Source organism: Girardinichthys multiradiatus, chromosome 14 (genome assembly GCF_021462225.1).
Source record: "Girardinichthys multiradiatus isolate DD_20200921_A chromosome 14, DD_fGirMul_XY1, whole genome shotgun sequence".
NCBI lineage: Eukaryota > Metazoa > Chordata > Actinopteri > Cyprinodontiformes > Goodeidae > Girardinichthys > Girardinichthys multiradiatus.
Genome location: NC_061807.1, coordinates 31,647,104 through 31,671,680, shown reverse-complemented (window position 1 = coordinate 31,671,680; position 24,577 = coordinate 31,647,104). Strand labels below are relative to the sequence as shown.

Genomic DNA, 24,577 nt, shown 5'->3' with positions numbered 1-24,577 from the left:
AAGTGAGAATGAAATGATACATGGACCTGGTCTTTGATATTTTTACAAATAAAAAGTGTGGCATATATTTGTATTCAACCACACTGACTGAATGCTTTGTGAAACCACTTCTGGTGGTTGATGCACCAACTCTTTTGGGTTGTTTAGGTCAGGGCTTTGACTGGACCATTCCAACACAGGAATAAACTTTGATATCAACCATATAGGGGTTGATATAAACAAACCTGCATGTTTTAGATGTTTCCCTGCTTAACACACCTAATTCGGATGATTGCAGCTCAGCAAAAGCCTGTTAATTAGCCAGTATTGGAAATCAGGCGAGCTGAAGCAGGGAAACATCTAAAACATGCATGACACTGGCCCTCGAGGACCGACTTTGGACACCCGTGATCTAAACCATTCCATTGTAGCACAGGCTGTATGTTCAGGGTCGTTGTCCTGCTTGAAGGTGAATGTCTGCTCCAGTCTCAAGTCTTTTGCAGCCTCTAGCTGGTTTTCCTAAATATAATTATGTTTTTGGAGCCATCCAACTTCCCATCAGCTCTGACCAGCTTCCATGTCCCTGCCGGAAAAAAGCATCCCCACAGCATGATGCTCCCACACCAGATGGTGTGTTCAGGGTGTTAATTGTCCTTCTTTACACAACAATTTGCATGTGCAACAGAAAGTTTCATTTTTGTCTCATTTGACTAGAGCTCTTTTTTCACATGTTTGCCATATCCCCTAAAAAGATTATGCCAACCTGTAAACAAGGCCTCTTTTGGCTTTCTTTCAACAATTCAACAATTTCCTCAGAAGCCCTGACTGAGTGCAAAACTCTTAGCTATCCTGTCAACAGACTCTCCTTCTTGAGCTATGGATCTCTGTAGCTCTTCCAGAGATACCACAGGCCTCTTGGCAGCTTCTCTGATTAATGCTCTCCTTGCCCAGCATGTCAGCTGAGGTTAAAGGCTTTGACTTGGTAGTTTTGGAGTTGTTTCATTGTCTTTCCTTACTGTTTGGGACATTGTTTTATAACCCAACCCTGCTTTAAACCTCTCCACATTTTATTTGAGAGTATCAGACTAAGTGGGCTGAATGCAAATATGTGCCACACTTTTCACATTTGTATTTGTAAAAAGTTCTGAAACCCCTGTATCATTTTCCTGCCACTGCACAATTATGCACTATTTCATGTTGATGTATTGTGTGAAATCCCAATAGAACGTATTGTACTAAAGTGACAGAAGATTAAGACACATCAGGGAAATAAATACTTTTGCAAAGTATTGTATCTATGATCATGCTGGTGGTCTATAAAGGAAAAACTAAATTAACATTTACAAAAACAAGCATGCTCCAGAAAATTATTTCAATATTCAGACTGTATTTAACAACCCGCAGAGCTGCTCTGGCCAGATTAATGCAGCCAAAACTATAAAGCAGTTGATTCAGTACTTTCCATACACAGAGTTTGTTTTTATCATCTCTGACTGCTGCAGGAGGAGAGGATGAATCACGAAGAACATTATGTCGTGTGTTTTCATGGTTTGGGCTGGACAGGATCAGGCTGTTGGCGAACATATTGTACCATGCATGTACCCAAGGACGCCCCCACAGCCACGGTGCTGTGACAGGAGGCAGCTCTTAGGGAAGGAGTGATGAAGGATCACTGGCTTTTCACACAATAAGGCAACTATGAGAAAATAAATGTTTCTCTGTAAGAAAACAAATCTGTCATGAAGCATTTTTTTAACAGCTCTGCTGATGTACAGTGGTTTCACAGAGTGGAGCTTTTAAAAGGCCAAGTTCTGTGAAGTAATCTTTAGATGGGACCATAATAAATAATGTGAAAACTCTTTCCACCTCAAATGTGACATGTACAATTCAACTGAAAAACCAAACAAACCTTTCCGAGGAAAATCTAAAAAACGTTATATAAGTGTGCTGACCCTTAAATTATTATTTTGTTGAACCATCTTTTAGCCAAGCCTTTTAAAGAAAGGTTACAAAAGATCAAAATTATGTTATTGAAAATCAATCAACCATATCAGTCAGGAGATGGGTTCAAGAAATCCCAAACTATTAAATAAATACCATGACATAATGAAAACAGTAATTTATGAGTGGAGAAAATAACAAGTCACAAGCTTTAGTTAGATCAGATTTGTTTAATGTTGGAGATGCTAAAAGTTGAGGACTGATAACATAAATGTATTGCCGTAACAGCTGCTGCTTCCAGGATTGAAAATAGATTAAAATTCATAATTTCCGATTAAAAAAATATTTTATTTTGTGTGTAAGTCAGACAACTTAAAATGAGGAACAATCATCTCAATAAAGTTGATAAAATATGCATTTTCTCACTTAGCATGGCTTTGATAGTATGAAACCTAGTGTAAACCTATCATTTAGTGTCTCCTTTTAGTGTTTTTAAGTTTGCATGCCTGTTTTCTCTGTGTAAGGGAGTTCTTAAACTACAGAGAGTTTTTGTACTAAGGCTTAGTTGCAGTCTCACCATCTTGTAGGCACAGAAAACCGAGGTTCCTCGTATTTACCACAGGCCAGTGTCTGACTTTAGGGTGCCGATCAGCTCTCAGGAAAAGCCACGCACATTTGTGTTTGCATGCAGACACATACAAATGTTCTGTGCATGCACCCTTGCATCCATGAATACAACATGTTTTAGCCGTGAGCTGCATGCATATATGCAGCTTTACATTTTGCAAGCATGTACAACCGTTTCTTAAAAGAACACACTGCCACCTCCACCTCCTAACTTCCTGTCGTGATAAAAGAGAGCATGTTAGGAAACCACAAACAGACGTCATGTGACTGAGTAACTCTGCTACTATATGTGTTCGTTTTGTGCAGCTCAAATCCTCTTTTCGCATCAGTTAATCGTCGGTTTGCATCTGTTGTATGTCGCAATGACCCTCAAGAAGCTCTTCTTGTAAAAAGACACACAGGAACTAAAAAAGAGAAGGAGGAAGGTGGACCGTGAGATGGAATCGACAGATGAGAACTGCGGCGCAGTCACAGAAGGAAACGGTGGTGAGTTTACAGCAGTTATTGTTGCAGAACATTGACATGAAGCTTGTACATAGCTGTCAGTTAAATGATGTTTAAGCTGTTACTTCCAACACTGGAACTGGTTAGGTGATGTAGGTGTTGGATTAAATAATGAAAATTCAAATTCAAAGTGTAGTTGTAGTGGTCATCTAGATAGTAGATGTCTGACTTTTGTCACGTTTCTTTGTTCTGTGTCACTCAGCTTATCCGACACGATGCACTGAGGAAGTACTTCTGCCTTTCTTCACAGATGAGAGTCTGCAGGCTGCCATGAACATACAACCTCTTCCTGTCTACCCTGGCACCCCACCTGCCCTCCCAGAACTCCGGCTGGTTCTGCTGGGAAGAAAGGGAGCCGGCAAGAGCGCTGCAGGGAACACCTTGCTGGGAGGTGTGGGTGGGTTCGAGAGCGGGAAGCCAACAGAGGAGTGCGTGAAAAGGCGAGCAGATGTCGTTGGAAGGAAGGTCACAGTGGTGGACACACCTGGGTGGGAGTGGTACTACCCTCTCAACAGTACCCCCAATTGGGTCAGGAGGGAAACTCTAAGAAGTGTTACCCTGTGCCCTCCTGGACCCCACGCTGTGCTCCTGGTAGTCCGCTCCTGCGCTTCCATCACAGACAGCTACATCCAGGAGATAGAAGAGCACCTAGAGCCGCTAGGAAGGGAGGTGTGGGAACACACCTTGGTGCTTTTCACCAGGGGAGACGAACTGGGCCTGTCCACCATGGAGCAGCGAATCCAGACAAGCGGTTCTGGACTCCAAAGACTCCTCCAGAAGTGTGGTAGCAGATACCACATAGTCAATAACTACAACAAAGGAGATTTGACACAAGTAAAGGAGCTGATAAGGAAGCTGGAGATGATGGTGGACAGAAAGAAGTGCGTAAAGAATCATCTGGAGCTGGATAATGGTGTTCTGTTGGGGCTGGAGGCAGATGGAAAGAGGAGAGCCAGGGAGAGGAGGAAGAAGCAGAGGCAGATGGAGGCACAGATGCAAAGAGGGACCATCAAAGCTGCTCTCATGAGTGAGTCCTTCAGATTGTTTATTGCTGTAACTTCAGAAGAAGCTTTAAGTGCATGAAAACATTAGATTCCATTATAAACCCTAGAAGAAAACACGCTGATGGCCTCTACATTGGAATGCCCAGCATGAATTCATCTTTTTATTAGTAAGTTAAATAAATAGCACTTCAATCACTTATCATAACTTTGGTCTTTCAGACTGAAAAGATTGTATATTGAGAATATGTTTTTCATATATCAACCTTTGGCTGACTTGCATTCAAAAGTCTCATTATGAGTTACCAGCATCTCCAATTATGCAGAATAACACTTAAGACACAAATGAGATAAACTAGAATAATCCTGAAGTACAGAAATTTTCCTTGTTAATAACAGTCTTATGTTAACCTTTAAATTCATGCAAATAGCACCTTACATATAATAGGTAATGTGTTGATTTGTCCATATGTTTTACATCATTATTCAGTCAAAAGGCCCTATAGTGACTAATTTTAGACCTGGCAAGAGTTAATAATTTTATGCACTCCAACAAAGCTCCCAGGGCTTTTGGAGAAGGGACAGGCTCACACCATCATAGATCCTTCACCATACTTCACAATGAGTTAGTGCTTTTCAGTCCTTGTTGCGCATCAAATCTAACTGGAGTGTTTGTTGCTAAAAGGCTCGTTTTTGATATTAATTGACCAAAGTGCACAGTAGCAGTTCAAGTCCCAGAAAATGTTAGCAAACTCCACATTTTTACCGTTGTGATAGAAGGATAGAATGCTTCCCAAACAACAGATAGGAATGTGGATCGGGTGGAATGACATGAAGACCTGAAGATGTTGATGCGGTTCTCTGATAGTCAGCTTTGGTGAGATTTAGAGACTTTCTTACAATCCCTGAAGATAAGCTTGTGTCCTCTCCCAGCCATGTGTGCCACATTTCCAGTTGTTTTAACTGTAGATATGGGCAATTTGAAGTAAAATGTTATTTTGTTGTTGTTAATTAAAAAGTGTTATGCAGTCGAATACATGTTTATACATGTTTATACATTGAATTCATGTTTATACATATTATTCCAGTCAAATAATATGTTTAAGGACATCCTTAAACACCAGCTTCGGAGTCATTAGCCAGCCATTGTGCACAGCTACAGTTTCTTACAGAGCTTACGTGATGTAAAACAACATGGGGTGGGGGGTACTACACTGTACTTGGAGCTGCAACTGGCATAATTATTTTTTAGAGGGCTCATGTCACCCTCCAGGACATGCCTCTGTGGGCTATATATCGCTTATGTCAAAAACTGCCACTATGAGAGATGATGCTACTGTAAAAACACAACATTTTAAGGGGTTGTACATATTTTTTTTACCAGAGTTGTTAAAGGGGCATGCACATTACATTTAACCCCATCAGTTGTAGGTATAGCATCTCTGATTAGAATGCTTAGAAATCGTCTGAAAACCATTATTATTATGGAGTATGGAGGTGATTTCTTTGCACAAAAACACAGACATTGATGGAGAGGGAAACTGACTTAATATTACTGGCACAATTACTTTAGGTGTTATTTTTCACAAATTAAAGGACCTTTTGACACCTATTGCAACACTAGGCTTTGATGGGAAGCTAGACGAACCGCCAGTTAGTAAGTGACTAAAACAGGTCTGAATGACCTTAGGAAACACACATTGAAAATAACAGTTTATATTGCATAGCATGTTGGCTTCTAACAACTGAATTGGGTGTAGGCATCTATTTGTAGCGAGTCCATCTGAAAGGCCAGATTGTCACTAGGATGCAAGGCATTACTGCATTCAAAATATATTAGCCCACCATGTATTGAAATCAAGGCAGTCCTTTGCAAAAGTCAATGAACCAGTTGACTGTAAGTTTGTTCAGTCTGAAATGCTAATACATTTTTTATATCATCTCCAGTCCTGCTGATCACATGATACCTGCAGGGGGCAAGTCTGAGAGCAGCAGAGAATCGTCTGCAAAGTAGTAGACACATAATGCTACATACAGGTCCTTCTCAAAATATTAGCATATTGTGATAAAGTTCATTATTTTCCATAATGTCATGATGAAAATTTAACATTCATATATTTTAGATTCATTGCACACTAACTGAAATATTTCAGGTCTTTTATTGTCTTAATACGGATGATTTTGGCATACAGCTCATGAAAACCCAAAATTCCTATCTCACAAAATTAGCATATTTCATCCGACCAATAAAAGAAAAGTGTTTTTAATACAAAAAACGTCAACCTTCAAATAATCATGTACAGTTATGCACTCAATACTTGGTCGGGAATCCTTTGGCAGAAATGACTGCTTCAATGCGGCGTGGCATGGAGGCAATCAGCCTGTGGCACTGCTGAGGTCTTATGGAGGCCCAGGATGCTTCGATAGCGGCCTTTAGCTCATCCAGAGTGTTGGGTCTTGAGTCTCTCAACGTTCTCTTCACAATATCCCACAGATTCTCTATGGGGTTCAGGTCAGGAGAGTTGGCAGGCCAATTGAGCACAGTGATACCATGGTCAGTAAACCATTTACCAGTGGTTTTGGCACTGTGAGCAGGTGCCAGGTCGTGCTGAAAAATGAAATCTTCATCTCCATGAAGCTTTTCAGCAGATGGAAGCATGAAGTGCTCCAAAATCTCCTGATAGCTAGCTGCATTGACCCTGCCCTTGATAAAACACAGTGGACCAACACCAGCAGCTGACACGGCACCCCAGACCATCACTGACTGTGGGTGCTTGACACTGGACTTCGGGCATTTTGGCATTTCCTTCTCCCCAGTCTTCCTCCAGACTCTGGCACCTTGATTTCCGAATGACATGCAGAATTTGCTTTCATCCGAAAAAAATACTTTGGACCACTGAGCAACAGTCCAGTGCTGCTTCTCTGTAGCCCAGGTCAGGCGCTTCTGCCGCTGTTTCTGGTTCAAAAGTGGCTTGACCAGGGAAATGTGGCACCTGTAGCCCATTTCCTGCACACGCCTGTGCACGGTGGCTCTGGATGTTTCTACTCCAGACTCAGTCCACTGCTTCCGCAGGTCCCCCAAGGTCTGGAATCGGCCCTTCTCCACAATCTTCCTCAGGGTCCGGTCATCTCTTCTCGTTGTGCAGCGTTTTCTGCCACACTTTTTCCTTCCCACAGACTTCCCACTGAGGTGCCTTGATACAGCACTCTGGGAACAGCCTATTCGTTCAAAAATTTATTTCTGTGTCTTACCCTCTTGCTTGAGGGTGTCAATAGTGGCCTTCTGGACAGCAGTCAGGTCGGCAGTCTTACCCATGATTGGGGTTTTGAGTGATGAACCAGGCTGGGAGTTTTAAAGGCCTCAGGAATATTTTGCAGGTGTTTAGAGTTAACTCGTTGATTCAGATGATTAGGTCCATAGCTCGTTTAGAGAGCCTTTTAATGATATGCTAATTTTGTGAGATAGGAATTTTGGGTTTTCATGAGCTGTATGCCAAAATCATCCGTATTAAGACAATGAAAGACCTGAAATATTTCAGTTAGTGTGCAATGAATCAAAAATATATGAATGTTAAATTTTCATCATGAAATTATGGAAAATAATGAACTTTATCACAATATGCTAATATTTTTAGAAGGACTTGTATAAACTTCTGTGTGGATAACATCATCCCCACCAGAACCGTGAGATGCTTCCCCAATAACAAACCTTGGATCACCAGTGACCTGAAGGACCTGCTTAACAAGAAAAAAAGAGCCTTCAGAGAGGGAGACAGAGAATTATTGAGGACTATACAGAAGCAACTTAAAGTCAAGATAAGAGACAGCAAGGAGGTGTACAAGAAGAAGCTAGAGAGCAAGCTCCAGCAAAACAATATCAGAGATGTGTGGACAGGGATGAAGAAGATCACAGACCTCAAGCAGAAGGATGATCAGACTGATGGAGGTCTGGACAGAGCCAATGAACTGAACACATTCTTCAATAGGTTCAGTTCAGAAACAAGCTTCGCATCCTCCTCTCCTGCTCACAGCCAAACAGACATTCCATCTTCCTTTGACCCACAGGACCCACAGCTGTCCAGTAATACCTCACATTTTTTATCTTCCACCTCAGCCCTAGACCCTTCTGCTTCTACATGTTTGCCATCAACCATATCAGAAGATGCTGATGCTTCCTTTGCTTCCCCCTTCCACCTGTGTGTCTCAAGAAGTCAGGTGAAGATGCAACTGGAGAGACTGAATAGGAATAAGGCTGCAGGTCCAGATCATGTCAGCCCTAGAGTCCTGAAGGCTTGTGCAGAGCAGCTCTGTGGGATTCTGCAGCACCTCTTCAACCTTAGCCTGGCCCAGAAGAAGGTTCCGGTGTTGTGGAAGACCTCCTGTCTTGTTCCGGGACCAAAGAAAACTGACCCATCAGTCCTCAATGACTATAGAGCTGTTGCCCTGACATCTCACATCATGAAGGTCCTAGAGAGACTCCTGTTGGCTCACCTGAGTCAGCAAACAGTAAACCATCAGGACCCCCTTCAGTTTGCTTATCGCTGTGGAGTTGGAGTTGAAGATGCCATCATACACCTGCTTCAACAAACCCACTGTCATCTGGACAAAGCCAGTAGCACTGTGAGGATCATGTTCTTTGATTTCTCCAGTGCATTTAATACAATCCAACCTGATTTGCTTTGTCAGAAACTCCAGAAGACTCAGGTGGAGGCCTCAACAATCTCCTGGATCAAAGACTACCTGACAAACAGACCACAGTTTGTGAGACTGAAGGGTTATGAGTCTAACCAGGTAGTCAGCAGCACAGGAGCACCACAGGGGACTGTACTCTCACCATTTCTTTTCACTCTGTACACCTCAGACTTCCAGTACAAGACAGACTCCTGTCATCTGCAGAAATACTCGGATGATTCTGCAGTCGTGAGGTGGATCAGAGATGGACAAGAAGCTGAGTCCAGGAAGGTGGTGGACCGCTTTGTGGCATGGTGTGGAAACAATCATCTCATTTTGAACCTGACTAAAACAAAGGAGATGATTGTAGATTTTAAGAGAAACAGGAATAAGTCAAAAACTATTTCCATCATGGGAGAAGAAGTGGAGGTGGTGGAGGAGTATAAATACCTCGGTGTTCACCTGGACAACAGACTAGAGTGGAGATGCAACTGTGAAGCCATCTACAAGAAGGGACAGAGCAGACTGTACTTCTTGAGGAAGCTTAGGTCCTTCGGTGTTTCCAGCAAGATGCTGCATATCTTCTATAAGTCTGTTGTGGAAAATGTGATCTCTTCTACCATCATCTGCTGGGGAAGCAGCATCAGAGCCAAGGACTTAAAAAAGCTCAACAAGCTGATGAAAAAGGCTGGCTCTGTTCTGGAGACTCCTCTGGAGATCATTGTGGAAAGAATGATTCTTCATAAAATGAAGAACATTATGGAGAACCCTGAGCATCCTCTTCATGAGACTGTCCTACAGCAACAGAGTGTCTTCAGTCAGAGGCTTCTTCAGACCTGCTGTAAGACGGAGCGCTACAGGAGATCCTTCCTGCCCACAGACATCAGCATCTACAACGGCTCTTTGAGGAAACCTTCATAATATGAGCTATAACAACATTTAATTTCCCTTTCATCATGACATTATGGAAAATAATGAACTTTATCACAATATGCTAATATTTTTAGAAGGACTTGTATAAACTTCTGTGTGGATAACATCATCCCCACCAGAACCGTGAGATGCTTCCCCAATAACAAACCTTGGATCACCAGTGACCTGAAGGACCTGCTTAACAAGAAAAAAAGAGCCTTCAGAGAGGGAGACAGAGAATTATTGAGGAGTTTACAGAAGCAACTTAAAGTCAAGATAAGAGACAGCAAGGAGGTGTACAAGAAGAAGCTCAACAAGCTGATGAAAAAGGCTGGCTCTGTTCTGGGATTAATAAAGTATTTTTGAATTGAATTGAATTGAAATGACTCACGCTTTTAATCAAGCGTAAGTCTGGTTTCAACTGTATGTGTGGGGTTATAGAATGAAGGTTGATTCAATTAGGACACAAAAACTAATAATAAGCAACAGAAATAATACCTCTGATTCTCCATCAGTCCTCTGCAGCCACATGTCTAAGACTTATTTGCGTGGAGCAGCCTTGTCCATCTAGACAAATCTGTTTGCTCACACATCACAGAAACAAATTCAATAGACAACGCATTTTTAAGTTTGCATGTTTCGCCCAAAATAGTTGAGTATTTTCATAAATAATCAAGATAAGTAGAGTTAAATGCTTATATTTCATATATAGTTTTTTTATTCTACATTTTGTTTCTGAAAAATTTGTGAGACACTTTTTTTTTCCAATTATTTAGACCAGATAACTTCCACAAAATGACAAATTAGGGCCCCTTATTAAACAAAGTAAGAGTTTTTTTCATGAATGTATTGGAATTATAAAACAGACTTTCTTTACACAAGATTATGAGTAGAATATAAAACATTATCTAAATTTGTTGGTTGTCAAATCAGGCACATAACGTCCCCACAGCAGGTAGGGAACGTCTTTGGCAGAAATGCAAAAATAGAAAATGGCGAAATAACAAAATGTCCAGCACCCATTTTTATTATAGCTGTGTAGGTGGCACGAAAACATAGAGTAAAAAACGTTTGTATCTTTCTTATTCCCAGGCGATGGACTCCAGGGTTCAGAGCTGGATGCACACCAGTCGTTCTCCAAGACTTCTCGACGGCTTCCTGAGGTTAGACTGGTTCTACTGGGAGAGCGCGAAACTGGGAAGAGTTGTGCCGGGAACGCCCTCCTTGGGAAAACTGGCTTCTTCCAAGCAGGAGTAGTGACGGAGGAGAGTGTCCGCCAGCAGGCGGAGGTGGCCAGGGTAATGGTGACTGTGGTGGACACACCAGGCTGGGAGGCAGGAGTTGCCGGTGCCACGCCAGAGCGGGTCAAACGAGAGATCATGTGCAGCGTGGCTCTGTGCCCTCCTGGGCCTCATGCCCTCCTGGTGACTCTGAGGGTGGACACTCTTGTGAGGTCGGGACACATCAGGGAGCACCTGGAACTTCTTGGAGAGGGCGTGTGGAGACACACAATCCTGCTGTTCACCCACGGCGACCAGCTCCGCGAGGGGGTGGTCATTGAGCAGCACATCCAGAGCGGAGGCAGGGACTTGCAGTGGCTGCTGGAGAAATGCAGGGGCAGGTACCATGTGATTGGCAGCAGAGACGGAGGAGGACGAGGCAGCGGTGGGTCTGCAAAGGTGACGGAGCTCCTGGAGAAAGTGGAGAAGATGGCAACGATGAACAGATGTGAAGCCTTCTCCTGCGTGATACAGGAAGTTAGGGATCTGAGCCTTCAGAGGAATGAAAAGTTCAACCAGCGGCTTAAGGAGATGGGAGACAAGCTGGTTCGTCAGGAGGCAGAGTTGAAAAAAATGAGGGACCGGGAGGTGAAAAGCATCAGGTGGTTCTTTGATCGTAAGAAGAAGGTGAAGTCACCAGGTAAAGCGGATGTTCAAAGAGAGGAGGAGGAGGAAGAAGACAGGAGGGTTGGAGAAATCAGAAATGACTTTGGCGACTTGGAAGAGAGGATGCGATGGCTGACGGAGGACAGAGAGAGGGAAATTCAGGATCTAAGCCTTGAAAACGAGAGAATCCGAATCGCACTAAACCAACGTCAACAAGAGAAACACGACGCGGAGCTCAACTTGGACCTAAAAGAAAGGGAGATCGAGGAGCTAAAGGAAAGGACTGATGAGCAACAGCTGAAACTTCTCGATCTCGAACGCACCTGCGTTGAATCTGAACACAAGAGGAGGCGGCGGGAGGATGAAATCAGAGCAGAAAAACAAGAATGGAGAAAAAAACTTGAGGAGAAGGAGGACGCTGTGGAGGTGCTTAAGAAGGAGAGAGCAGAGTGGATTGAAAGGTTTGAAGCGTTACAAGTAAAAATGGAGCAGACTGAAACACACTATAATGATTCTCTTAGAAAAGAAGGAGAGAAAATCAGGGAGATGGCAGAGAGGGAGGAAAAACTGAAGCAAGAGATGGAAAATAAAGACAAACAGCTGGAAGAACTGAGAAGAAAGGCTACAGAGGAACAGCAGATGATGCTCGAAAACTTTAAAATGTTGGAAAAAAGGACGGAGGACCTGAAACTACAACATAAAACACAAATGGGGGAGAAAGAAACAGAGATAAAAGACATAAAACTGCAGCATCAAGAAGAGATGGTCAGAAAAAATAATGAGACTGAAAAAAATATGGAGACAATGAAAGTTCAACAGAAACAAGAAATCAACAAGATGTTAAAAGAAAAAAATAACGACATAGAAAGACTCAAACTACTGCATAAAGAAGAAATTGAGAACATGAAGCAAGAGCAACAAAAACAGATAACAGAGTTAAATAAACAGTTTGCAAAAGAAAAGAGTGAACTTTTGCAGACAAAAAAGAGAGAAATGGCAAAACTAAAACTAGAATTTCTCACTCAAATTGAAGCAAATATGCAGGAAAATGAAAAAAACAAAGAAATAACTCATCTACAGCACAAAAAAGACATGGAAATACATGCTCAAGAGAAAGAAAGGCACCAGGAAGCCTTAAAACTGAAACACCAAGAAGAAATAGCAACAAAAATAAATGAAATGGTTAAATTCAAGGAGGAAAGTAAAGCGGACCACAAGAAGGAAGTCGATAAAATAGTCAAAGAGAAGGAAGAGGAAATCATAAAGGCCAAACGAGAACATGCAGAAATACTAAGCAGGCTAGAACGAGAGAGAGAAAGAGAAAATAACGGGCTGAAGCAACAAATACATGAAGGAGAACAGGAAAAACAGAGACAGATAAAAGAATTAAAGGACAAGTTTGCAGCCCAAACAGAAGAAACCGGGCGAGGACAGGCCAGCATGTTGCAAGATCTGCACCAGAGACAAAAAGAAATTGAAGAAGTGAAATGTGAACTGAAAAATGAAATTGAAAACAGAGCAGCAGATAACGGTAGACACAAGAAAGAGGTTCTGCAAAAAGAGAAAGAGGTTGAGGAAATGAAAAAGAAGTTCAAAGAAATGAAGGAGAAAATGCAACAGAAAGAAGAAAGAGAGAAAGAACTTTTGAGTGACATTCAAAGGAGAGAAACAGAGAGAAAAAGATACAAGAAAGAGATGGAGCAACAGACAGAGGAAGTGAAGGGGAAGATTGAAGAAATGAAGGAGAAAATGCAACAAAGAGAAGAAAGAGAGAAAGATCTTTTAAATGAGATCAATGCAATGGAGCAAAAACTAAAAGAAAAAGTCAAAGAAACTGAGGAGATGAAATTAATTATTAAAGAAATAAAGGAGAAGATCCAAGAAAAGGAAGAGAAAGATCTTGTTTATTTGGAGTGCAAAAAAAACACAGAGCAGAAAATGAAGAGAAAAGAACAGGAAATCGAACAGATAAAGGAGCAAATAAAAGATCTGGAGGAACATCTGGTGCAGGCAAAGCAGCAAAGAGAAAGAGACGGTCTGAGCTACAAGAAGCAGATGCAGCAAACTTCAGAAGAAAATAGCAGAGCAATAGAAAAGTTGCAACAGCACATAAAGGACATTGAGGAGATTCTGCAGAGAAAGGAAGAGGAGCGGGGAGAAATCATTCTGAACCAAAAGAAAGAGGCCGAGCAACGCCTTCAGGACACCGAGAGAAGGATGGAGGAGATGAGGCAAGAGCTTCTGGAAGACATGGAGAACAAACTGAAAGAGAAGGAGATCGAGAACAAAAATATTAAACAGCAGGCTGAGTCCAGGGAGGCAAGATGGAGGGAGGAGCTGAAGAAGACAGAGGAGAGAGGAGCGAGCGAGATAAACAAGCTTCTAGAGATCATCGAGAAGAAATCGAAAGAAATAACACAAGCAGAAAGGCTTCTCACAGAGAAAGAAGGGCAGATTGACAACCTAAAACAACAGTGTGCAAACTGCTTTAAAGACATAGAAGAGTTGAGAGAAAGAAATGAAAAGAATGTGATTAGCATGGCTGAGATGCAGCAATGCCACGCAGAGCAAGAGAAGAAACTCCAGGCAGAAATGATGGAAAGAAACCAGGAGAAAGAACAAGAGCTCAAACATCTGCTGCAAAAAGACAAAGACAATGAGAAGGAGGTCGTCCAGCTTAGGCTGACCATCGAGCAGACTAAATCAGAGCTGAAAGAGCTCACTGTGAAAATGGAGAAGGAAATGATGAGCATGATTCAGGAGTACGAAAAAGAGATCAAAGAAAAAACTCAGAATATAGAGAAGTTTGCAAAGGAGAAGGAGACTCATATCAGTCAGTTAGAGCAAAGCATTCAGGTCATCACAGAGAAATACAAGAGGAGCCAGAAGAGAGTAGAGGAGCTGAATGAGCAAAATGAGAAGATGAGAAAAGAGACAGAAAATTTCAGCATCAAGTGCGAGGAGATGAGGAAGAAGAGTGAGGAAGAAATTAGGGAGCATCAAGCAACATGTGAGGAGAAGGTAAAGAGCATAGAAGCTATCATTCTGGAGAGAGACTCAGAGGTGAGAGCTTTACAAGAAGCCAATGATAAACTTCTACTAGAGGTGGAAGAGATTAAAGCGAGTGAAGACAGGAGCAAGATTCAGATCAATGAGCTGATAGAGAAACAAAAAGGCCAGGCAGAGAAATATGACAAAGAATGCCTAAAAAGAGAGACATTAGTCGAAGACAGAGAGCAAGCTGTGAGGAGAGAGGAAGAAGGGTTGAGCAAGAGAAGAAACAACCTCAATGCAAAACAGGAAGAGCTTGTTGAAATGGAGATCAAGCTGAAAAGTAGAGAATCAGAGCTTCAGAAACTTCAAACTAGTCTAGAGATAAGCAAAAAAGAAGCAGAGGAAAATGATAATCACAGGAAAGAGTTGAACTTAAGGCAACAGGTTATCGAGAAGAAGGAAAAGGAGCTGGACGCATTGCTTGGAGCCCTGGAGGGCAAGCAGAAAGAGCTGAGCTCTCATGGTCAAGACCTCCAGAAGAAGGTCAGGGGCCTGAAGGATCAAGGGAAGGAGCTGAAGGACAGAGAGTGCTACCTAAAGAACGAGGTGCAGGAGCTACTCAACTGGAAGTCCGAGCTGCTGATGCAAAACGAACACGTCAATTGCACGACACAGGAGCTGGATGAGATGCGCAGAAACCTTTCTTTGCTGAAAGAGGAGCTCCGCACCAGGGAGACAAAGCTAAAGGACTCGCTCAAAAATATGAACAGATGGGAGCAGAATCTCACACAACGAGAGGAAGAGCTGGTCAGGAGACACCAAATGTCTGATGATAGCATTAAGGAAAGGGATTCTTCCCATCTACTGAGTGAAGATAACTTGCCTTTGATGCACCAAGAGGTCAATAAGGGGAGGGCAAAGGGAAGCGGAAAAGAGTCAGACAGAGAAGATACCACTGCAGAGACAAATAAAAATCACCTTGAAACACTGTTAGAAACAAAACAGCTCGAAGTAAACAATAAGATCAACAGTTTCAGATCCCTACCAAACCACAAGGACCTGGGGCTGGATTTGAGAGTGATGGTTCTCGGAGAGACGTGGTCTTCTCAATCTCCGGCTGGAGTCACCATCTTAGGCGGAGAAGCATCTAAGTTCAATGGATCCGGCTTCAGGCCTTGGAGAGGTCAGATAGGCAGAAGGCGCCTGGCGGTCGCAGAACCGCTGGGTCTGAAGTGGCGAGATGGCCCCGACCCAACTGACACGGCGCAACGTAAGAACATACTGGACAGCGCCTCCTGGTGCCGGCCGGGCTTTCATGTCGTCCTCCTGCTCCTTCCTGCCTTCCTGACCTACACGCGGAACTACAGGAGGGCCGTGGAGGAGCACGTGGGCTTGCTCGGGGAGGAGGCCTGGAGGCGCACGTTGGTGCTTTTCACCTGGGGGGAGATTCTGGGAGAGAGCGTGGAGCAGCACATCCTGAGGAACGGGGAACTGATGGGGCTCATAGAGAGGTGTGAGGGCAGGTACCATGTGCTGACCAGCAAACAAAACAACTCAGTGATCGAAGGATTATTTGAGAAGATGGAAGATATTGCAGATTTAACCTTAGAAATGTGAGGACTAATTAATTGACCATATAATTATCTTTTCGTGTGTATTTGTAAATATGTTTGAATAAAACCAACTAAAAGTGGACTAGTCTCATTTCTGACACACAAACCTGTATTTAATTAGTAAATCTGCTGCTTCTTTTCTCATTGAAATTAAGTAAGTCACAAGTGAAAATGTTTAGTGTATTATTGAGGAATAAATCTATTGGCAGGTTAAAAATAAAAAATAAATATGCATCATAAACTGTGAAGTTCTGCAACTGCTAGAGGAGGAAAAGTCTGAAACTACACTGAAAAAACTGCCTTTAACTATGTTTCCTGTATGATTTAGAAAAGATGCATCATTCATTCATTTATTAAAAAAAGGAAGAAGTTGTAAACTTGATTCATCAGAGAAACCTCATCTGACTTCAACCTCACCATTCTCATTATCTCCACTAGATGGAGACCTTGAGTCAGTGTAGACTTTCCTCCCTGAGGACTAAATGTATCACTGCTGAGAGTCACAAATGGTAAAAAAAACATGATGGTAAAAGTATAATGAAGCCCCGACATACACGTTTCAGCTGTGTTTTACGGTTTTCTGTGTAATGGTTACTTTTAAAAGGAAAGAGCACACAAAGCCCGACTACAGCAGGCCCCTGTGCTTCATCTTGACTTGAGGCATTTCAGGAGAAACCGTCTCGCAATTATAACCCCAGGGAGCCAGCCTCACACTGAGAGGACCCCTGCTTTGACAAGTAAATTATGACTCTTGATGAGAGCATCGCGCCTCTTTCAAAATGCAATTTCTGACAGCCAGGAAAATGCAGGGGGATACATACAACAACTTCCATCATCATCTGCAGAGCCACATACAACATCCAAAAAACACTCGTGTGCAATCATCAGACTAATAATTATGGAGTGTGAGTGCTGGTCTGAATCCAACATGGCAACAGTCTTTATTTTTTCTACCTATAATCTGTCCATGCAGTGTGAGCTGCCTTTAGAGGCAAGATAAGAGGGTGTTGTGTCAAGATAGATCTGTCGTTCCTTTGATCATCTCTGCAGGATGGGTCTTCTTCTTTGTCAAAGCATCTGGGGAAAATTAAGGGAAAAAAGTTGTCAAATTGCAGTTGATGTAGACATAATTTTCATGCACTTAGCATAATGTTTTCATGCCTCAGGTAGAGAATCAGTGTTAGTATCCCATAAGCAATTCTCTTTTTATTTTTTTACAGCCTTAGACCCATCATCACGTATATAAATTAAAATATTACAGAACGTGATTTTTGTGTTATAAGATAAGAGCATCTGGACCAGATGTGGGTTAGTTTCCTGAAAAATTTATGTAAGCAGTTAGACGACAGACAGATAGGCAACCCATGGTATACCGTACATTACAGCCTTTAAATGTCATTGTTCCACTAAAACTTTCAACATAAACATGACCTCCTAACACCCTCTTAACATTAAATTACATTTAGACATAAAATGTGAAATCTGTGAAGGACCGGTGACCTTTCCAGGTTCTGCCCTGCCTCTCACCCAATGATCGCTGGAGATAGGCAGCAGCCCCTCCCACCACCATGTATGTATGTATAGATGGAGAGATGGATGGATGGATTCATCTAATCAGAACCTTAAGCTTAAGTTTATACATCTCTGAATCTATCTATTTTAGTAGTAGGAAGTAACAATCCCAGAGGACAAGACCGTTAAAAATGCAACTACAGTTCAATAATTATTCACATTTGGTCCAGGATATAATGAAATGTTCTTTTCAAACAAAATTTGGGAGCTACATGCCTTGAACTAGGGCAACTTGATAAGAAAATGAAAGTAGGCCAGAAAATATTTGCTAAAAGTTACTCTAGAGTTAGCTGCAACATTTAGCCAACACTCTTTGGATGTTGGCAAAAGTTATTAAAGTTGGTGGCACCTTTTGGTGAAAATGTACCAACCAAAAGCAGATAGGAAAAATGTCAGCTTAACAGCAGTAAAATCTTACAACATAAGGAAAAGTGTTTATAATGACCATCAATGAACCTTTGCAGACAGTCTGTCATGGGAGGATTTTGAGTCGGACCAAAGTGCAGACAAGAGCTTGGCAGCCGCATCTTAATTTATTCACAAAGTCCAAAAACGTAACAAAAACAAGATCAAAAACTTGCGCAAACCTGCAGGTACTCATGGCAAGGCATAGCATAGACAAAACGCAGCATAGTCGAAGCATAGTATTACAAAGCGAAGCATAAACAAAGCATAGACGTGGTAGGGAACGGGGTAGTAACAGAAGGAACCAGCGAGGAACTAAACAAACAGAACAACTAATATACACAGAGCACATAGAAGGGAACAAAAGGCAGGTAATCAAAGAAACAGGGAACAGGTGAAACAAATACAAAGGCTGAGGATGGGTGAAAGGACTAAACAAACAACAGAAAACACAAACTAAGCAAGAGAATAAATCAGAGGAGGAAATAAAGAACTAGAATAACTATGAACTAAAGTAAACAAAGAAACTAGAGGAGAACATAGAAACAACAACCTAAGAAATAAACAAAGAGCCATAAGGAGAATCTAAATTACAAAATAAACCATCACAAGAACCCACAAAGTCCAAAATGTCACTCTATGACACAGTCACTTGGCAACATTCAGTTCAGATTGTCTAATCTAACTATAATTAATAAAAAGATTATACATGTAATATTCACAAAGTCTACTCACCAGCATGTTTAAAGCTTATAAATCAAAATGTCTTATCTTTTTCACAAAAACAAATGTTATAGGTCAGGAAACTGTTAAAAGAGGTCAGGTGTAGAGTTAATGTAGCTACAGTTAACATGTTTTACTGAGTGCAGCTAGCTGGTGTCTTTAGCAGAATGAAGTTATTATGAACTGTGACCAGCTCCCAGTGAAACAATTTAAACAAGACTGTTAAAAAATACCCAATTGTCAACATTAAAAAGTAAAATGTAAGTTTAACATTTCCCTTAATGTGCATTTTATAGTTCTGATGTCATAACCAAAACATGGGGACAAGATGTACTGTGGTGACAGACTTTAAAAAAGTCACATACACTATGAGGGTTTGGGGACTAAAAGATGTGGACCTTTCTTATGTAGACCCTGTTCTTCTGCGTCCAAACACCTTTTGGACCTCTTATGCTGCCACTGCAGAGTGTTTGCTTTCTCACCTGCTTTCTTTAGGTTTAGGCACAAAAACCACTTGGTTAATGTTAAGAAAAGTTTAGCTTTTTCCTATAAAACGTACTTTCCCAATGTTAAGCATTTACATTTTGATCAAGATGCTAAAGAATAATACATGTGTTTAATGTAGATGCTGTAAGGTTCTAATAAAGTGAAAAAGTGGATGTGTAAATGTAGCAAAAATGGAATTGTAAAATTTCCCAGATTTATTTTTCTAGAGATCCCCAGAACCATCAAACCCTTTTGTTTTTCCATTCTACACCATTTAAAAGGCTAACATCCCCTCTATCTGTGGGTTTAGGGGCTCCAGATTGAGATTCTCACACTGAATGTCGCCAGCACTGGCTGATAAAACCACTTTTGAACGCTCATTTTGGTTTTAGCTGACACCAGTTCAGATTAAAGCAACACTGTAACCCTAATTTCTCTTTATCTGTCGCCTTTTAAGGTCCTGATTGAGGCTTTTGGGAAAATATGGATGGGAACAAATTTACATGCAACACAATAGACAGCAATGCACAGTCAATCACATCTACAAATGCTGGAAACCAAATTACTGGGGCTGTTTTAAAACCGAAGTTAATGGTTGGGCTGATTTCTATTAAGGTCTGTGCACTCTCATTTGAATAATGGTGTTCCCTGCAACACTTTTTTTTTTCCTTTTCTGTTGCGCACTTGACCCAGGAAGGAAATAAATGTGTTTCAGTTTAAACACCATAATTAATATTCAAGTGGTTTTAATACTCTAGGTTTAATATAGTCTCACCGTAATTAGCATTGCAGCCTGGAGCCAATTAATGATAAATCATATTCTGTGACTGCAGATTGATGGCAGAAATAAAATACCACCACAAGCACAACATCAAAAAAATATATTCTGTATGGGGTTAAAGTTGATAAATGTGAACAAATAAAATATTTCTATGGAATGTGTCCCATTATTGTGAATTCTGCTATTTATCATTTCTTGCTATGGCTTTTGACAGATCATCTTCCACCCCTAAACAAATAAATAACATACTTTAGATTTAAGAAAATAGTTAAATCAAATCTCATTAGGAAGGAGAACTTCAGTGCTCTACATGTCCATTTGTTTTTCTTTGCAACAGATTTTGATATATTGCCTTTTCTCTCCGAACCTGGGTGAGCTGAGGTGAATCTTCCAGGTAGGTGAAAATGTTGTTATTTGCATAATTGCAAAGGTCAGTCACAGCCCCTTGAGGGCAATGATTTATACTCAAATTGATGGACCACGAGGAGGTGCAGATTTGCTTTTTGTTGTTCTTAGTCTCCACCACAGCCACCTAATGGGGGGCTATCTTCACTAAAGCTAGGCATTCACATTTAGTGAGATCATTTTAGACTGGTACATAAAGCAAACCCCTTGTGCAAATCTGCTCCTCAGGGGCAGAATGTGATAACAAAATAGTTCATAAAATGTTCCTGCAGTGGTGGAAAGGATTTACATTTTAATTTTAACTTAACTTAAACAAGAACGTGACAGCTTTCTATCAATTGTACTCGTACTCGTACTCATCGTCTTCCGCTTATCCGGGACTGGGTCGCAGGGGCAGCAGACTCAGCAGAGACGCCCAGACGTCCCTCTCCCCAGACCCCTCCTCCAGCTCCTCCAGAGGGAGCCCAAGGCGTTCCCAGGCCAGTCGAGAGACATAGTCCCTCCAGCGTGTCCTGGTTTGTCCCCTGGGCCTCCTCCCAGTGGGACGTGCCTGAAACACCTCCCGAGGAAGGCGTCCAAGAGGCATCCGGTATAGATGCCCGAGCCACCTCAACTGGCTCCTCTCGATGTGGAGGAGCAGCGGCTCTACTCCGAGCCCCTCCCGAATGGCCGAGCTCCTCACCGTATCTCTAAGGGAGTGCCCAGCCACCCTACGGAGGAAGCTCATTTCAGCCGCTTGTATCCGGGATCTCGTTCTTTCGGTCATGACCCAAAGTTCAAGGCCATAGGTGAGGGTAGGAACGCAGACCGACCGGTAAATCGAGAGCTTCGCTTTTCGGCTCAGCTCTCTCTTCACCACAACGGACCGGCACAGTTCCCCCATTACTACGGCAGCCGCACCGATCCGTCTGTCGATCTCCCGCTCCATTCTTCCCTCACTCGTGAACAAGACCCTGAGATACTTAAACTCCTCCACTTGAGGCAGGAACTTCCCTCCAACCTGAAGAGGACAAGCCACCCTTTTCTAGTCGAGAACCATGGCCTCGGACTTGGAGGAGCTGATCTTCATCCCAACCGCTTCACACTCGGCTGCGAACTGCCTCACTGCGTGCTGGAGGTCTTTGCTAGAGGGGGCCAGCAGGACCACGTCATCTGCAAAAAGAAGAGACGAAATCCTCTGGTCCCCAAACCAGACCCCCTCCGGCCCTTGGCTGCGCCTAGAAATCCTGTCCATAAAAGTTATGAACAGGACCGGTGACAAAGGGCAGCCCTGCCGGAGTCCAACATGCACCAGGAACAGGTCTGACTTAGTGCCGGCAATGCGGACCACACTCCTGCTCCGCTTGTACAGAGACCGGATGGCCCCTAATAAAGGGCCCCCGATTCCATACTCCTGGAGCACCCCCCAAAGGGCATCACGAGGGACACAGTCGAATGCTTTCTCCAGGTCCACAAAACACATGTGGACCGGTTGGGCAAACTCCCATGAACCCTCGAGTACCCTGTAGAGGGTATAGAGCTGGTCCAGTGTTCCACGGCCAGGACGAAAACCCCACTGCTCCTCCTGAAGCCGAGGTTTGACTATCGGCCAGACTCTCCTCTCCAATACCCTGGCGTAGGCCTTACCAGGGAGGCTGAGGAGTGTGATCCCCCTGTAGTTGGAACACACCCTCTGGTCACCCTTCTTATGAAGGGGGACCACCACCCCAGTCTGCCAATCCAAAGGCACTGTCCCCATCCGCCACGCAATGTTGAAGAGGCATGTCAACCATGACAGCCCCACAACATCCAAAGACTTGAGGTACTCACGGCGGATCTCATCCAACCCCGAAGCCTTGCCACCGCCAAGCTTTTTAACCACCTCGGTGACTTCAGCCTGGGTGATGAAAGAGTCCAACCCCGAGTCCCCGGCCTGTTTCCACCAGGGAATGCGTGATGGCAGGATTGAGGAGATCCTCGAAGTACTCCTTCCACTGCCCGATAATGTCCCCAGTCGAGGTCAGCAGCTCCCCACCCCACTGTAAACAGTGTTGGCGAAGCACTGCTTCCCCCTCCTGAGGCGCCGGACGGTTTGCCAGAATCGCTTTGGGGCCAACTGGTAGTCCTTCTCCATGGCCTCACCGAACTCCTCCCAGGTCCGAGTTTTTGCCTCTGCCACAGCCCGGGCCTCGGCGCGCTTGGCCCCACGGTACCCGTCAGCCGCCTCAGGAGTCCCACAAGCCAACCACAGCCGATAGGACTCCTTCTTCAGCTTGACAGCGTCCCTTACTGCCGGTGTCCACCACCGGGTTCAGGGACAGGCCGCGACAGGCACCGCAGACCTTACGGCCACAGCTACGGGCGGCAGCATCGATAATAGATGCAGAGAACATGGTCCACTCGGACTCTATGTCTCCAACTTCCCTCGGAATCTGGTCAAAGCTCTCCTGGAGGTGAGAGTTGAATACATCCCTGGCCAAGGCGTCCGCCAGACGTTCCCAGCAGACCCTCACTATGCGCTTGGGCCTGCCAAGTCTGTCCGGCTTTCTCCTCCCCCAATGGATCCAACTCACCACCAGGTGGTGATCAGTGGACAGCTCAGCTCCTCTCTTCACCCGAGTGTTCAAAACATGCAGCCGAAGGTCTGATGATACGACAACAAAGTCGATCATTGACCTCCTGCCTAGGGTGTCCTGGTGCCAAGTGCACTGATGGACAGCCTTATGTTTGAACATGGTGTTCATTATGGACAATCCGTGACTAGCACAGAAGTCCAATAGCAAAACACCACTCAGATTCAGATCGGGGAGGCCATTCCTCCCGATCACTCCTCTCCAGGTGTCACTGTCATTTCCCACGTGGGCGTTGAAGTCCCCTAGCAGAATAATGGAGTCCCCGGGAGGGGCACTATCCAGCAGCCTGACAGGGACGCCAAGCAGGCTGAGTACTCCGCACTACCACTCGGACCGTAGGCTGAAATGATAGTCAGAGACCTCTCCCCAACCCGAAGGCGCAAGGATGCGACCCTCTCATCCACTGGGGTAAACCCCAACACCAGACGGCTGAGCTGGGGGGCGACAAGCAAACCCACACCAGCCCGCCGCCTCTCCCCGTGGGCCACTCCAGAGTAGAAGAGAGTCCAGCATCTCTCAAGGAGATGGGTTCCAGAGCCCACGCTGTGCGTGGAGGCAAGCCTATCAATTGCTCATATTTTATTATTTTGGTGGGTGTAAAAATGGGTATAAAATCCATAAATGTTTGTGGAAAACATATATGTAAAGCTGCTAAACAGGCTTTTCTGTGAAATCAAACTCACTTTAGATAGTTTGTCACTTGTAGAAGGACATGTGCACCTTATGACACCATACAGTGCAACTGATCAGAGCTCTTTTGAGCATATCCTAATGTGTCTTTCTTGTTTCTCCTTCTTCATTGGAATGTTTTTTAATCAAAAATCCTCCTTCGAAAAAGCTTACTTGTGTTTTATGCAGCTGCAGCACAGTTGGACCCTATGTGAGAACACTGCATGGATTTTAGAAATGCTTTATACCTGGAAACCAATCAGAGGAAAATTTCAATGGTTTTAAAGACAAGATTGTTGCCATTGCGAATGTTTGTTTCAGCTTTATCATCCATGGAAGCCTTCTAGTTGATAAATGACAGAGCTTACCATCACCAAATGATCACCTTGATTCTTGTGATGTCATTGACCCAAATGCACACAAAGCAGAATTAGTCATTTTATTTAACTGTATTCTGATAAATCCTACTGCAGAAATCCATACTTCATTACCTGGAAGTGTAAAGTGCTGAATAGTATGTTTTAGTATAATAGTATGTTGTGGTTTTTATCCTATAAATGTAAAGTGTTCCTGCATTTGAAACATGCATTTTATTGCAGTGTGTCAAAATATTGTTGTTGCATTATGTATAAGTTCTAGGTTTTTTTTGTTTTACAGAATTTTACTAAAAAATAAGAAACTACAGGAGATTTATTCAACAGTTCTTTGAGTTTTTTTTCTCTCTCTGTATTTTCCTCTCCACCCTATCCCCTCCCCCTCCCCCTCCTCTTCTGAACAGAGAGGGAGAGATGAAGCA

At 43.1% G+C, this 24,577-nt stretch overlaps 1 protein-coding gene across 2 annotated transcripts; it reads left to right on the top strand.

Annotated features, from left to right (window-relative positions):
* Positions 1 to 2,887: 2,887 nt before the first annotated feature.
* On the top strand, positions 2,888 to 16,208 carry si:dkey-185m8.2 (trichohyalin). Of its 2 annotated transcripts, none has more exons than XM_047386796.1 (3): positions 2,888 to 3,033; positions 3,302 to 4,078; positions 10,728 to 16,208. In XM_047386796.1, exons 1-3 carry the CDS (start codon positions 2,985 to 2,987, stop codon positions 16,130 to 16,132), a joined length of 6,231 nt encoding a protein of 2,076 aa, XP_047242752.1. In that variant the 5' UTR covers positions 2,888 to 2,984; the 3' UTR covers positions 16,133 to 16,208. The 2 variants fall into 2 exon arrangements, with proteins under 2 accessions (XP_047242752.1, XP_047242751.1); XM_047386795.1 differs by having other exon boundaries at positions 2,890 to 3,033; positions 3,254 to 4,078.
* The last annotated feature ends 8,369 nt before the right edge of the window (positions 16,209 to 24,577 follow it).

What these genes read in the sequence shown, in the direction of transcription:
- si:dkey-185m8.2 (XM_047386795.1), top strand. Translation starts at nt 2,985, where the DNA reads ATGGAATCGACAGATGAGAACTGCGGCGCAGTCACAGAAGGAAACGGT. An exon ending in AGTCACAGAAGGAAACGGTG is followed by an intron (nt 3,034 to 3,253) that starts GTGAGTTTACAG and finishes TGTGTCACTCAG; the next exon opens with CTTATCCGACACGATGCACT. An exon ending in CATCAAAGCTGCTCTCATGA is followed by an intron (nt 4,079 to 10,727) that starts GTGAGTCCTTCA and finishes TCTTATTCCCAG; the next exon opens with GCGATGGACTCCAGGGTTCA.